This window comes from Komagataella phaffii, chromosome 1 (genome assembly GCF_000027005.1).
Source record: "Komagataella phaffii GS115 chromosome 1, complete sequence".
Lineage (NCBI taxonomy): Eukaryota > Fungi > Ascomycota > Pichiomycetes > Pichiales > Pichiaceae > Komagataella > Komagataella phaffii.
In genome coordinates this window covers 1,184,129-1,196,659 of record NC_012963.1, presented here as the reverse complement: position 1 = coordinate 1,196,659, position 12,531 = coordinate 1,184,129, and the positions used below count along the sequence as shown (strand labels likewise).

General features: G+C 40.5%; 10 protein-coding genes across 10 annotated transcripts; 5 read left to right on the top strand and 5 right to left on the bottom strand.

The window, feature by feature from the left end:
- Positions 1 to 236: 236 nt before the first annotated feature.
- PAS_chr1-1_0498 (uncharacterized protein) lies at positions 237 to 1,070 on the bottom strand (the record flags this gene model as incomplete). Its single annotated transcript, XM_002489953.1, has 1 exon — positions 237 to 1,070. One exon carries the CDS (start codon positions 1,068 to 1,070, stop codon positions 237 to 239), a length of 834 nt encoding a protein of 277 aa, XP_002489998.1.
- A 343-nt stretch (positions 1,071 to 1,413) lies between these two features.
- Positions 1,414 to 2,727, bottom strand: PAS_chr1-1_0339 (uncharacterized protein; the record flags this gene model as incomplete). The annotated part of the gene is made up of 1 exon (XM_002489952.1): positions 1,414 to 2,727. The coding sequence occupies one exon, from the start codon at positions 2,725 to 2,727 to the stop codon at positions 1,414 to 1,416; it is 1,314 nt and encodes a 437-aa protein (XP_002489997.1).
- A 197-nt stretch (positions 2,728 to 2,924) lies between these two features.
- Positions 2,925 to 4,118, bottom strand: PAS_chr1-1_0338 (Protein required for partitioning of the 2-micron plasmid; the record flags this gene model as incomplete). Its single annotated transcript, XM_002489951.1, has 1 exon — positions 2,925 to 4,118. The coding sequence occupies one exon, from the start codon at positions 4,116 to 4,118 to the stop codon at positions 2,925 to 2,927; it is 1,194 nt and encodes a 397-aa protein (XP_002489996.1).
- Positions 4,119 to 4,457: 339 nt separating this feature from the next.
- PAS_chr1-1_0337 (60S ribosomal protein L37) lies at positions 4,458 to 4,871 on the top strand (the record flags this gene model as incomplete). Its single annotated transcript, XM_002489950.1, has 2 exons — positions 4,458 to 4,464; positions 4,624 to 4,871. 2 exons carry the CDS (start codon positions 4,458 to 4,460, stop codon positions 4,869 to 4,871), a joined length of 255 nt encoding a protein of 84 aa, XP_002489995.1.
- A 63-nt stretch (positions 4,872 to 4,934) lies between these two features.
- PAS_chr1-1_0336 (Hypothetical protein) lies at positions 4,935 to 6,794 on the bottom strand (the record flags this gene model as incomplete). The annotated part of the gene is made up of 1 exon (XM_002489949.1): positions 4,935 to 6,794. The coding sequence occupies one exon, from the start codon at positions 6,792 to 6,794 to the stop codon at positions 4,935 to 4,937; it is 1,860 nt and encodes a 619-aa protein (XP_002489994.1).
- Positions 6,795 to 7,007: 213 nt separating this feature from the next.
- PAS_chr1-1_0335 (Member of the alpha/beta knot fold methyltransferase superfamily) lies at positions 7,008 to 7,757 on the top strand (the record flags this gene model as incomplete). Its single annotated transcript, XM_002489948.1, has 1 exon — positions 7,008 to 7,757. The coding sequence occupies one exon, from the start codon at positions 7,008 to 7,010 to the stop codon at positions 7,755 to 7,757; it is 750 nt and encodes a 249-aa protein (XP_002489993.1).
- A 259-nt stretch (positions 7,758 to 8,016) lies between these two features.
- Positions 8,017 to 8,820, top strand: PAS_chr1-1_0334 (Hypothetical protein; the record flags this gene model as incomplete). The annotated part of the gene is made up of 1 exon (XM_002489947.1): positions 8,017 to 8,820. One exon carries the CDS (start codon positions 8,017 to 8,019, stop codon positions 8,818 to 8,820), a length of 804 nt encoding a protein of 267 aa, XP_002489992.1.
- Positions 8,821 to 9,028: 208 nt separating this feature from the next.
- PAS_chr1-1_0333 (Hypothetical protein) lies at positions 9,029 to 9,220 on the top strand (the record flags this gene model as incomplete). The annotated part of the gene is made up of 1 exon (XM_002489946.1): positions 9,029 to 9,220. The coding sequence occupies one exon, from the start codon at positions 9,029 to 9,031 to the stop codon at positions 9,218 to 9,220; it is 192 nt and encodes a 63-aa protein (XP_002489991.1).
- Positions 9,221 to 9,763: 543 nt separating this feature from the next.
- Positions 9,764 to 11,533, top strand: PAS_chr1-1_0332 (Pheromone-regulated multispanning membrane protein involved in membrane fusion during mating; the record flags this gene model as incomplete). The annotated part of the gene is made up of 1 exon (XM_002489945.1): positions 9,764 to 11,533. The coding sequence occupies one exon, from the start codon at positions 9,764 to 9,766 to the stop codon at positions 11,531 to 11,533; it is 1,770 nt and encodes a 589-aa protein (XP_002489990.1).
- A 20-nt stretch (positions 11,534 to 11,553) lies between these two features.
- On the bottom strand, positions 11,554 to 12,498 carry PAS_chr1-1_0331 (90S preribosome/SSU processome component KRR1; the record flags this gene model as incomplete). Its single annotated transcript, XM_002489944.1, has 1 exon — positions 11,554 to 12,498. One exon carries the CDS (start codon positions 12,496 to 12,498, stop codon positions 11,554 to 11,556), a length of 945 nt encoding a protein of 314 aa, XP_002489989.1.
- Positions 12,499 to 12,531: the final 33 nt, after the last annotated feature.

Genomic DNA, 12,531 nt, shown 5'->3' with positions numbered 1-12,531 from the left:
TCAAGGTATTTGGAACTAAAGTGCTATTCCTGTTTTAGGTAAAAAAAAAGTTGACGCGTTTTCGCGCGCGGAAGGGATGAAATCTATTTAGTACTGGCAGGGTAAAATGCCAACTGAACGTGGCATAAAACAGAGTATACGATGGCTTGCGCTCTATTGCATTGTGGTGCATTATGTCCTGTGAGTTTAATGAAGACATTGGGCCGGCCGTTTTATTTTTTTGCTTCGACTTAACTTCATACAATATTTTGAGGCTCCTTGCACCAATCCACCGGAGGCCCACTCGTCTTAGGTTCATTGCATTTCTCCGAAGTCACAGATGGAAAGAACCAATAGTACGTGCCTGCACCCACTAAGCCTCCTAGAAGGCCTCCTAGGAGAATATCTTTGAAGTGATGTCTGTAATCTTGAGTTCTCGATATGCAAATTTGAACAGCAAACCATAGGGGAAGAGTTAGTAGTAACTGAGAGGCTTTGGAGCTACCATGTAACACTCTAGATTGACCATATGCATATAAAGTCAGCCACACTAGACCACAAAGGGCAAAACTTGAGTGTCCAGAAGGCGTAGACTTGAATCCGTCTAGAAATACTGCGTCTCCGTACGGACGGGTGCAGACCCTTAACGGGTCAACAATGATCGCCGTTTCTGTTAGTGCTCCCTTTGGTGTTCTATCAGGACCACATCTAGCAACAAAATCTGGTCTTGGCTTTCCTATTAACGTCTTGAGGAATTCCGTGCTTATACCATTCAGAGCCACAGCGAATCCGAAACTAAGCAATGACATGTGCCAAACGTAGAACTGTTTTGCATTTCTCCAACCGTTTAAAGCCAGCCACGTTGAGTTGTATACACATATGCAGAAGAAAGGAAGGAATACGGCGGCAGAAAACAGTTTAAGATCTGAGTATTGTTGTTTGGCAATGAAAGGGAAATTAATGGTGGGATCTGTTAATTGGACTGCCCTGATGAAAGGGGGCTTATACCACTCGATCAATTTGGCAGTCAAGAGAAGAACGAATACCAAAAGCCATTCTAGTGGATATTTGATTGATACAGGGATGAACATGCGATGAGTTGAGAAGAGTCCAAGTCGCTCAAGAACCTAGTTATTAGCGAAAAGTATTGCGGAAGTATGGGTGGGGTGAGATCTATCTATAGGCGAGTTGGGGTTATGCGATGACACCAACAAACTAGAGGACCTACACCGTCGGAGAAACAATCTAGATCATTCCTACTATTTTTATTCTTACCAGCTCAAACCGAATATTTAAATTTGCTGAATGTGACCCCCTTAGTTCACCTGCCCAACACGATACAATCCCATTTTAGTTTTTTGTCCTCCTGTTCGTTTCTTTTCTTTTACTCTGTTTCTTCCCCCTGGACTGGAAAGAATGGCCTCTTCAATCCATTTAACCATCCAATTCTACTTCAAACATTGAGATAAGATTGTTAAAAATACGTCCATGAAAATCCGTTGGTGCAAGAGTTTTGAATCCATCTTTGGATGTCAATTCTTTGGGAATTTCATCTTTCACAATAGTCTTTGCTATTCCACGATGATCCGTTTCTATAGGAAGAATAGCACATAACCAAATTCGTGTCTTATACACTTTGAAAAGCTCCTTTATTAGTCCACGGAAATCCAAACGACGTTCGCTGAAGTAGTAAATTATTAACTTTTTCCGATCAAATTGAAACTCAACATTCTTAACTTGAATATCAAGTTTCAATGATGCTACGTATCGAAGGCATAGCTTATGAGCGGTCAATTCATCATTGAATTTGTCTACCAAAAGCTGTATTTCTGAAGGCTTCACGAATCTAAGCACCTGTTTGTTTGGCAAGGTGACAAAATTCTCATCTTCGTTGATCATAGTTGGTTTCTTGGAAATTGCTGAAGAATCAGGTTGAACTGAGGGGATTCTTTGCTGTCCACACTTTAAACTCTTTAGATGAAGTTTTTTTTTGAGATAGTTAAACAGAATTGCCACGTTTTGAGAAACTACTGGTTCAACTATCGTCACCAAGTCCTTACCTCTATCGCCTTCTATCACCACTAAGTCATGTTTTTCGAATCGCAAGTTGGAATGTTTTGCAACGGAGATTAAATCTACTCTACCATTTTTACAGCTTATCATCGAGAAGTTTCTGCTTTGGAACCTTAGATCTTCGTTATTATTCTTCAAAAAATCCAATAGTCCTACCACTCTTTGATCTTTCAGTAGCATATTCAGTCGTTGTGTTACTTGGTCGCAAGTCTCTGCGTTTCCAAAATAACTTCTGGCATTGCAGTATTCATCATGAAGTTGAGAAGAGGCAATTATTTGGTTTCTCAGCAGGCCTAACCCATTGTCCAAGGCCGTTGCCGCAATTTCTGTGTTTCCATCCAAACTTTGTGAGCTAACTCTTCTAGTAGACGTTTGAGGATAATAATGGGAGTAACTGCTCCAAGATGATCTTTGCTGGATTGGATTGCTTATACCTCTACCTCTACTAGGGAAAGGATCGATCCAACTGTTGCTTAAATCACCATTCTTCTTGCTGGTGTTCTCTTCATGTGCTGCCACCTCCCCAATCCCTGAATATGCTTCAGCTCTATTCAAATTCTGAAAGTAGAATTCCCTCTCCCAATGAGACCACTGATCAGAAACTCCATCGTCATTCACTACAGGTCCAGACACCTCAGTCTGACAATTTTCCCAGATATCTTTATTATAACTCATCAAACCAGCATCAATGTTTCTAGATTTCCTTTCCTTTTGCTTTTTCACTTCTCTCTCTCCCCCACACCTTTATACGAGTCTTCTCTAGAAGGTCTAACAAAATAGCCTAAAAGCTTATAGCATAGCAATTATGAAATTAAATATAGAACTTAGGATATTATAAGCAACTTAGATATATAGGAAAGCGCGTAGGTACATTATTTTTTTAGAGTGGGCTTCTTCCAGTAATACTGTTTGTGCTGCTTTCTACAGTTACGAATGCTGGAATTTCCTTTTAAGTTGTTCACTAAGGAAACCCGACCACTGTCATCATCCTTATCAACATCGTAGTAGTACTCTTCGTCCAATAGCTCACCTGCAGCATCTTTACCAGATCTGTAGATCACACCGATGCACGGAATCTTTTTGATCAAAATCACCCGCAATTGTCGCTTGGTGAGAACCTGCGTCCTTTGAGACACTTTCTGCAAATCCCTGAGTGGTGTTGACTGTAATCTAGAGAATGCTAGATGGTTAATCAAAATCTTACATATCTCGTGAAGATCGTCTTCTGTCACGTGCTGTAAGAATCCGTCAATCTCTTCGTCAGTGAGATGGGCCATTAAAAGTTGGTCATTATCGTCTCTGGTTGCTCGCTTGGTTTTCCTAGCCGGAGTTGCAGGGGAAGCTGCTCGACTTTTTGTTTGTGGGATGGATGAACGGTCTGATATTGACGATGTTTGCGGTGGTTTCTCAGCTTTTCTCTTACGAGCTCCGTCAACTATCACCTTCATCACTTCCCCCTTAATGTCAAAAATAACACCTTCATGGTAAGGGAACACAATCGTTTCATCCTTAAACATGTTGAAATTGGTGAGGAATTTGTCATGAATCATGTATCTGCTTAGTTTGTACTCATTGTTGACCTCTGTAAACTGCACGTCAAGTTTATATGGGATGGTTACGTTGACACCATTGTGGCCAAGAACTCGTACCTTAAGATCATCCGTGTTATTATCGTATGATAACTGGATATGGCACCTTGAAATCTGTTTATTATTAGACAGCTTGAAGTCATTTTTTGAAGATCGGCCAATTGAAACCTCTTCACCAGAGCCAGGTATGCGAATGATTGGTGTGGTCTCTTCAACAAGACTTTCATGGACATCTTCTTGCGCAGTTTGCTTAGTGACCTCTGGATCAACTTTTGAAACTTCAGCCAAACTATTTGGTATGGCCTCGTTCATTTCAGTGTGCCTTCCCGTGGTAGAGGAAGGATTTGGAGTGGGATAGAACTCATGAAGATGATCAAGAACCGATTCATCTTCCACAGTCTCTATCACTTTTGGTCTTGGATCAATATTCTCCTTGTCTTCCAAGACAGGAGACGATGGAGGGAATTGGTACGACATGTGTGGTGTAGGTGGCTGGTAAGTACCTGATTTTTTTTACTAGATATTCTATTATGGGCACGCGTATACAAGAAATAGAACGCGCTTCACGTAAGCATCACAACAACAAACAAAAAGATGCGATCATCCGACATCTTGTTACGCGAATTTTTATACAAAGAGTTCCAAACATCAGAAGCTACGATTTGTTTCTAGGGCTGGAAACCCTACTGAGAATCACACGCTTTTTTTTACCTTCTTTCCTAATATAGCCGCAGTCGTGAAAAATTATCTCGACCTAGCCAACTTCCTCAAATCCATTCTTCCTACCTAAACACATCTTCATAAGAAACAGACAATATGACAAGTACGTAGACTAAGACCAGGTTGTCCAGGATTGCTAAAATACGGATCGTTGATGGTTGACCTCTAAAGAGCTGGTTCCACGACTTCCTGTTTGAAGAAATATACCAGGCAACTTACAAGCAAACCTTCGAAGAATCACAATACTAACACCCAACTATAGAAGGTACTCCATCCTTTGGTAAGAAAAACAACAAGTCACACACCCTCTGCAGAAGATGTGGTCGCCGTTCTTTCCACATCCAGAAGAAGACTTGTTCTTCCTGTGGTTACCCAGCCGCCAAGATGAGATCTTACAACTGGGGTGCTAAGGCTAAGAGAAGAAGAACTACTGGTACTGGTCGTATGCAATACTTGAAGCACATGTCAAGAAGATTCAACAACGGTTTGACCTCTGAGTCTAAGAACTAAGTATTCTAATATTGTACATGAATCATAATTTGAGAAACTATTAGTTACTTATTACACATCTCCTTACACGTGGTCCTGTCCTGGCCTGAATGAAGGGTTTAGAATGCTGTCGTACAGCTCGTCTGCATCTTCACTGGTCACATATTTACCTAGGATGTCTTTGCTGAGTTCGATCGTCTTGTCGTCGTAGGGGACTTCTAATCCGTTGCTGGTTTCTATTTCCAGGTAGTATAACTGTGTCGGATTTGTTTCTTTAAAATCTTGAATTAATGGTACTCGGTTACGTTTCTTCAACCTTAAATCGTGACCAAACTCACAGAATGAAGTGTGCAAGTTAGGTATCTTACTAAACGTAATCTTAGCTAGCACCACTATAAGGTCTGCTAGGACCTCACTGGGTAAAGTGCTGATAGCGTCTGGAAGGTTGCTAGTTTGATCGTAAACTCTGGTGTGAATGGTTTCTATCATGACATTGATTAGCTTCAAGCGTAAGTGGTTGCTGTGGCATCTAGGAAACCTGGTTATGTAATTCTGTTGAATTCCAATCAATTTGCATAGCTCCGGTATTATGTCGTTGCTTTGCAGCTGGAATTGTGCCTTCTGCATTAGTTTTAATGCTTTCAATTTGAATTGAAGTACGTTCATATTGAACCTAGAAATAAATTGGCCATCTGAATCATAGTTGGTTAATTGTTCAAAAGTTGACAGAGAAATTGGCGATAGAGCTTGAGGAAGCCCGAAGAGAATGGTTTTCAAAAGTTGTACATCATTATTGTTTCCCAGTTGATCATTCAAACCATACATGTTGTAAGATTTGATGGAATCCATCTGGACATTTAGTAGTCTAACAAATGGGACCAGGTAGGTCCCTAGCCGAGCTTCAGAAGAAATCGATTCAAGTATATCGAGGTAATTAATCAACAATTTAACTGGAGTCTGTGTGGATACTGGGAATCGATCCAATCGTTCAATAATATCTTTTTCCAATCCATGAAATTCAAACACTCTGCTGATTGTAACTAATGTGTCCATAGCATAGACCACTGCCAGTTTCTTCAAATACTCATCTTGCAAATTGGTATAAACTGGTTCAAACAATTCGACTAACTTCGTATACTTTTTGAAAACACCAATATAGTGTAAGATCTTGTCACACACTTGCTCTACAATGTCCAACTGACCTTTCAGAGCGGCTGGTCTGTAGCTTATTCCTGAATTGATGAGAGAAAGAATTAAGCTTATCACTATTGGTTCATCCTGGGTGTTTAACACATCTAATAACAGTTGCAAATAGAACGAAACCAGCTCGTCTAACCTTTCCAGATTACAATTGATTAGGCTTCCCAAGATAAAATCTTTTAAAGTTTTTTGGGGTGCAATGTGGGAGAATTTCTCCAATATGTCCAATGTGCAATAATTTAAACCAGATATGGAAAGATTCGTAACGTGTTCCAAGAACAACGACTTTTCATTTGGAAGAACCGGTAGATAGTGAATGATCGTAGTTGAGGGGTTGCCTATCTGTGAACTTGATAAATCAGTAGTGTTATCAACAGATTGTGTTGAGGATATCTTTCTTTTCTTGGAATTTAGGTACTCTTGATGCAGGCTTTGTTTTTCATTCTTGAGGAACTTCTTTTCATCCTCTAACCGAACAATGTCGTTCTTCAGAGATTCAATTTGTTCATTTAATGCACCCATGTTCGTTTCCTGTTTCTTCAAAGCTTGCTGGAAACGATCATGTATTCCTTTGATCTCTTTATCATGAGTTCGGTTGATGCTTTCAATCTTGGATCTAAGAATGCTATTCTCTCCCTGCAACATCATATCCTTGTCAGGAGGAGGCCCTGTTAGAGCTACCAGCTGATTGTCCAGCTCTTGGTCATCAAAGTCGTCAAAACCATCAATGTTATCCTGGTCCATATGAAGTTCAAAGGTTTAATTCTTTATTTACTAAATCATTTATGAATAGCGCGATAGCCCAATTTTTCCTGGTTCTCCCCTACTAACTTTGACTCCACCCTTCAGCTGCTGGGCGGAACTTCTTCTTCTTTTCGAAGCAGGAAAAAGACAGCGGGAGAGAAAAAAAAAATTCCATCAGGTCCAAAATTTTTCTTCCCTCATCATCCACTTAATATGGTAGAAGACTCCAAACAAAGAGACACCAGAACAAAAGTGGAGATCCCAGAGGCCTCTTTGGTTCCTCAGAGACCCACAGTTCTAACTTCAAAAGATAAAACAACACAGAGATTGATAGTCGTGCTCTCCCAAGCCAGCTTGGAAACTCATAGGATGACATCTTCAGGACATAATGACAAGTATGCATTGTTAAATTGCGATGACCACCAAGCACTACTCAGGAAAATGAGCAGAGACATCAGTGAAGCTAGACCTGATATCACACATCAATGTCTGTTGACTCTATTGGATTCCCCTATAAATAAAGCTGGAAAGCTTCAAGTATACATTCAGACGGCAAAGGGTGTCCTGATCGAAGTTAATCCTACAGTACGTATACCGAGGACATTTAAGAGATTTTCTGGCCTGATGGTTCAGTTATTGCATAAGCTTAGTATCAGGTCTGTCAATTCCGAAGAGAAACTTCTCAAAGTAATCAAGAACCCGATCACGGACCATCTTCCTACCAAATGCCGTAAGATTACTCTTTCTTTTGACGCCGAAGTTGTCAAAGTGTCATCATACATTGAAAAACTGGCCTCTGACGAGAGTATATGTGTATTTGTAGGTGCAATGGCCAGAGGTAAAGACGATTTTGCCGATGAATTCGTTGACGAGAAGATTGGTGTGTCCGAGTACCCATTGAGTGCGTCAGTAGCATGCTCTAAGTTCTGCCATGGAGCAGAGGACGCTTGGTCCATTCTTTAGAAGTGTTCAGCACTATATAGATTATGTATACACAACATTACGTCATGTTTCTTCAGCCTTAGCCACTTGGGATGTTGAAATGCGGCTCGCTGCACTGGGTGGGACGCCGCTTTATCATATACTCTTTGTGAACAGGACAAAGGAACCTAAGGTGTATTTGGTATAAAAGGGCCCAGATCCCTCGTTATTAATCCTCTGTCTTGTTTGCCTCCTTATTTCATTTTTTTCTTGTCATTGCTTCCTCCCCTTCTAGCTAAGGATGCCCGTATTCGAAGCACCAGCGGTGTATGTTCAGAATGCATACAACACGCTGAATAACTACATGATTCACCACATGTACCTCTCTAACCTCATAGATTTCCATCATTCCAATGGTAATGTAATACCACTGGAAAGTCCCACTGTTGGATTTCATGTCCGTAGAGATAACAATGATAAGCAAAGAATAGTTAATGTTTTTGATCACAATGGTCAATTGAGATACACCTTCGAGCGTTTATCCTCGTTGAACCCAGTATGGTCCATGTTTGATTCCAGCCGAAGGGAGATAGCCACTGTACGAGTTGGCTTTTTTAGCAGATCGATCGATTTCCACAACAAGCCTGGGGTGCTGCAACACAGAGAGATCAAGACAGTATCCAATTGGCGTCAGGGTACCTTGGATTACATTAATCTTCAAGGTAACATGCTTGCATGGACCAAAAACTCCAAGTTCTTGGAAATCATTACCAATGTTGACGATAACGATGAAGAAATCAGAGTGAGAGCCGCCCGAGTACGTCTGATGCGTCAATGGAAATTTGACTTTGAGTTGGTGGTTGATGAATCTAGAGTCGACGCAGAGATAGCCCTGGGCACTGGGTTTGTCTCTATGATGACAAGGTGGGGCGTCGGTGATCTCACTGATACGCGGGGTCCTACTCCAATCGTTGCACCAGCGCTACATACTCAGTCAAAGTCGGAGCCTAAGTCAGAGACGACGAACGGGAACACAAACAACTCGTCTTCTCCCAATTCCATCACACTAGTTGTAAACGATGATGAGATCATTATTGAGCATTAGTTGCCATGAATGAGAATAGGAGACATTTTTCCTTAAGTTCGCTCAGAGTCACGCGAGGTTCTTTCTCTTTCCATTCCGGCCGCACCCCACCCATGCATCCCTTTCGAACTTTGAACCGGGAGTATAAATTCGCACCTTACACTCGTTGCACTTCTCCACCTAAGTATTACTCCCCCAGTATTTTTGCCGAGCCCACGAGAGAAACATTATGTGCCAAACTGCCATATGCCCACTTTGCAATCGCAAATCATGGACTGGATGTGGCCAGCACATCCCATCAGCCATGAGTAACACTAGACAAGAATTGTGGTGTACTTGTACTCACATACTGGATACAAACTATCCACAATACCCTCCCCGCGCTGGTACGGGGTCTGCTCGTCGTTCTATTTCCGAGTAGGATAACTTGATATATGAAGTTCTATGGGTTATGAGATGATGAATAACTGAGTTCAAGGAAATTGCCAGATAAGTTAGTAAGGGTTTCAATGTGTGTAGGATGAAATTTATGGTTTTGATGGAAAATCGTCGTAGGAGCAAAATCCATGATACCCCGAGCGGGTGATGTCTTTGTTATCTGGTGTTGTTATCTGTTATCTGTGCGGCTCCTATCTTTTCTAGGTTCTCTACCTAAGTTTTATGAGCCGCGCGACATATCGAATGTTGTTGGAGATGAGAACTGATGTCTGAACGATGAACGACTAGTCGTGATCTCCGTAGAAGTTTTACAAATGACGACAAATAATTGCTCGGCGGAAATAATTCACAAGACGTGGAAGATGTTTATGCAAAGAGCAATTACGTGTCAAAGCCACTCAAAACCTGTTGAGGCGAAGGATGGAGCTCTAGACGATTCTGATTGTATGTTGTTTCAGAATGGTTTCAGGAGGGATAATACTTAAAGCGTGGGGAATCTGGAGACAAATGGTAACAATATTACCATATGCACAGTAATAGCTTTATTAATTTTAAGGAAAGCTGCGTTCAAACCGTTCTCATCAATAAATATAATGTTCTGATAGTGCTTTTTATCATCAAGATTAAACTATTTCAGGCACTCTTCCATTCAAGTATTGCCGTGTTGAGACAATCATCTTTGGGGTTATGTTTACAAATCAATCGGTTCCAGACAGAGTATAAATCTATGGTGGATGAATCTTTGGATTCCCTTTCTTTGTTTATTCATGAGATGACCAATAAAAGCATTCAAGTTCTTGGATACATTTTCAATTTTATCGTTGACCTTTTTCTTGGAACATATGTTTGCCTACTTGATTTGATGATTACATCAACAACTAGAGTTTCAGCTACAGTGGCCGAAGAAATTGTTGACGTAGTGAATAATACGATCACGACGACGGCCACTGAACTCAATAAGCAATTGTCCACAGTTGCGTCAGTTATCAACAGAGTGGGCAATTTTTTTTCCGATGACAATTTTAAGGCTATTGATTTGACGATTGACTCGCTGAAAAATTGGCAAATACCATCTTCTGTTGATGAGAAAATTCGTAGCTTGAACAATGTTGATGTCAATCTTGACGGTTTGCTTGACGGAGTAGTATCCAATGTCACCGATAAAATAATCAAGACTCGATCTTTACCAGAGAAGAGGGCCAATGAATCTTTTACACTCAATGAAGCATGTAGCTCTGATGCAGTAGCCGATTTTTATGACGTTTTGCACACTTCAAGCAACAGAATGTTTACATTGATACTAATTTTGAGTGTCGGCAGCATTGTCGTAGTCACCTTAGTTCAGTTGTGGCTACAGAATCGAAGCTTCAGGCATATAAGAGAGATCGATGAAAAAAGACCGAACATGGAAGTTGTCTCGACGTTTGAGAACAGGTATATTCATAAATATTGCGGTTCTGGATATATCAAATGGCTCATGCTGTACATTTGTTCAAGCCCGTCCATCAATATTTTAGTACTATTCTTTTTTTCTTTGTTTTCCTATATCATTCAAGTTGCTATTGTCAACAAAATCCAGAACTTGAGCCATGATTGGCTGGCAGACGGAGAATCTTATGATAACGACAATCTGAACCAGTATGTTCAGTACCAAGTAAAGTCTTATGAAACTTATATCAACAACAATATGACACTGGCTAGCATTCACAACACTTTCAGCAGTGTAAATTCTACAATGAACGACTTTATCACAGACGTGAACGGAGGTATAAATAGTATCTTCAAAGATTCTATAATTGGAGATATGGTCAACGGAGTTGTGTATTGTGTAATTGGGAGGAAATTAGAGGCAGTCAATAAGGGATTTGACTGGCTAACTAAATCAACGGAGTTACAGATTCCTACAGAGAACTACGTCATCAGCAATCAAGATCAGGATGACTTAATGTCCAAAATGGCCGAAGGTATTTCTGCACTATGCAAATACTACAAACAGAATCTCACATGGGAACTCTGGCAATGCTTATTATTTGGATTGTTATGGATGGTTCAGCTTATGATAGGTATACTGATATCAAAATTTCAGCAACAACCAGAGCAACAATGTGACGATAATCCTTTCATTCATCCGGAATTTATACCATTCAAACCATATGAGACGTATCATCATACAAAAAATGATGTAATTGCAGAAACACTTAATCGAATCAAAAGAAATGAATCTGTTCCATCGTTCAAAGCCGACTCTCTATCATTAAGCAGTATCCTGGACAATGCTGCAAAACGACCCAAATAGTTCTAGGAGTATAATGAAACCTAATTTCGTAATTTGTTCTTTCTGTGTTCCTCTTCAGGCGCAACATAACCCTTATTCCTATCATCCCTTTTTTTGTCAGTGACCTCCTGCTGCTTGTCTCTCTTTTCTTGAAGTTCCTTAGCCTTTTTGGCCCTGTCACCCAAAAAGTATTCACCACTCTCAATTTGTAAGTCCACTTTTCTGGGTTTCTGTTGAGGTGGAAATGGAGTGTATGGTTTCTTTTCCTTCTTGGATATCTTGTTCTTACGAGCAACGTTTCTCTTTCTAAACATTGGCAAGAACCGAGACCAATCTTCATTTACCAGTTCAGGTTTCTTTGCCAATTCTCTCTTAATCATTAATTCCTTAATATGATAAATTGGATGGACATTCTTCATACAGTCTTCAACTACACGACGAACTTCTTTCAGCCCTTTGAAAGGTCCCATCACACTGACAGTGTTTCCTTGAACCAGGATATAACAACCAGTGAGTAGTTCCAGTGCTTTCAGGGTATTACCATTAGGACCCACCAAACGTTGCCGTCTTTTGGTGAAGCGCTCTTTATTATCCAAGTTACCTCCAATCTTGATGACATCACAAGATATGTCGTCCTGAAGGATCTTTACAGCTTGAGGCAAAGGAACAGAACGTGCTAGCAGCTTAATTAAATCTCTTGCCTTCAAAATAATGGCAGGATCAAACGTCTTTCTTGTAGTCTTTACTGTCATGGAGCCTTCAACCAAATTCAGTTCACAGCCTATATGGTGGGCATTTAGAGCCTTTGCAACATCTCCCCAGGCTTGCTTGAGATATTGTTCTCTATACTTCGGAAACAGGGTTACAAACGAGGACTCTTCCGCAAAAGGTTGGCCAGAGACATTATCTTCTTCTTTGAATTCGTCTTGCCTCCATTTGTCGACATCTGGAGTATCCCATGGCTTGTCTTTCTCGTGTGAAACCATGTTTAAGAAGTTTTTTCTTTGCAAGATTTTTTT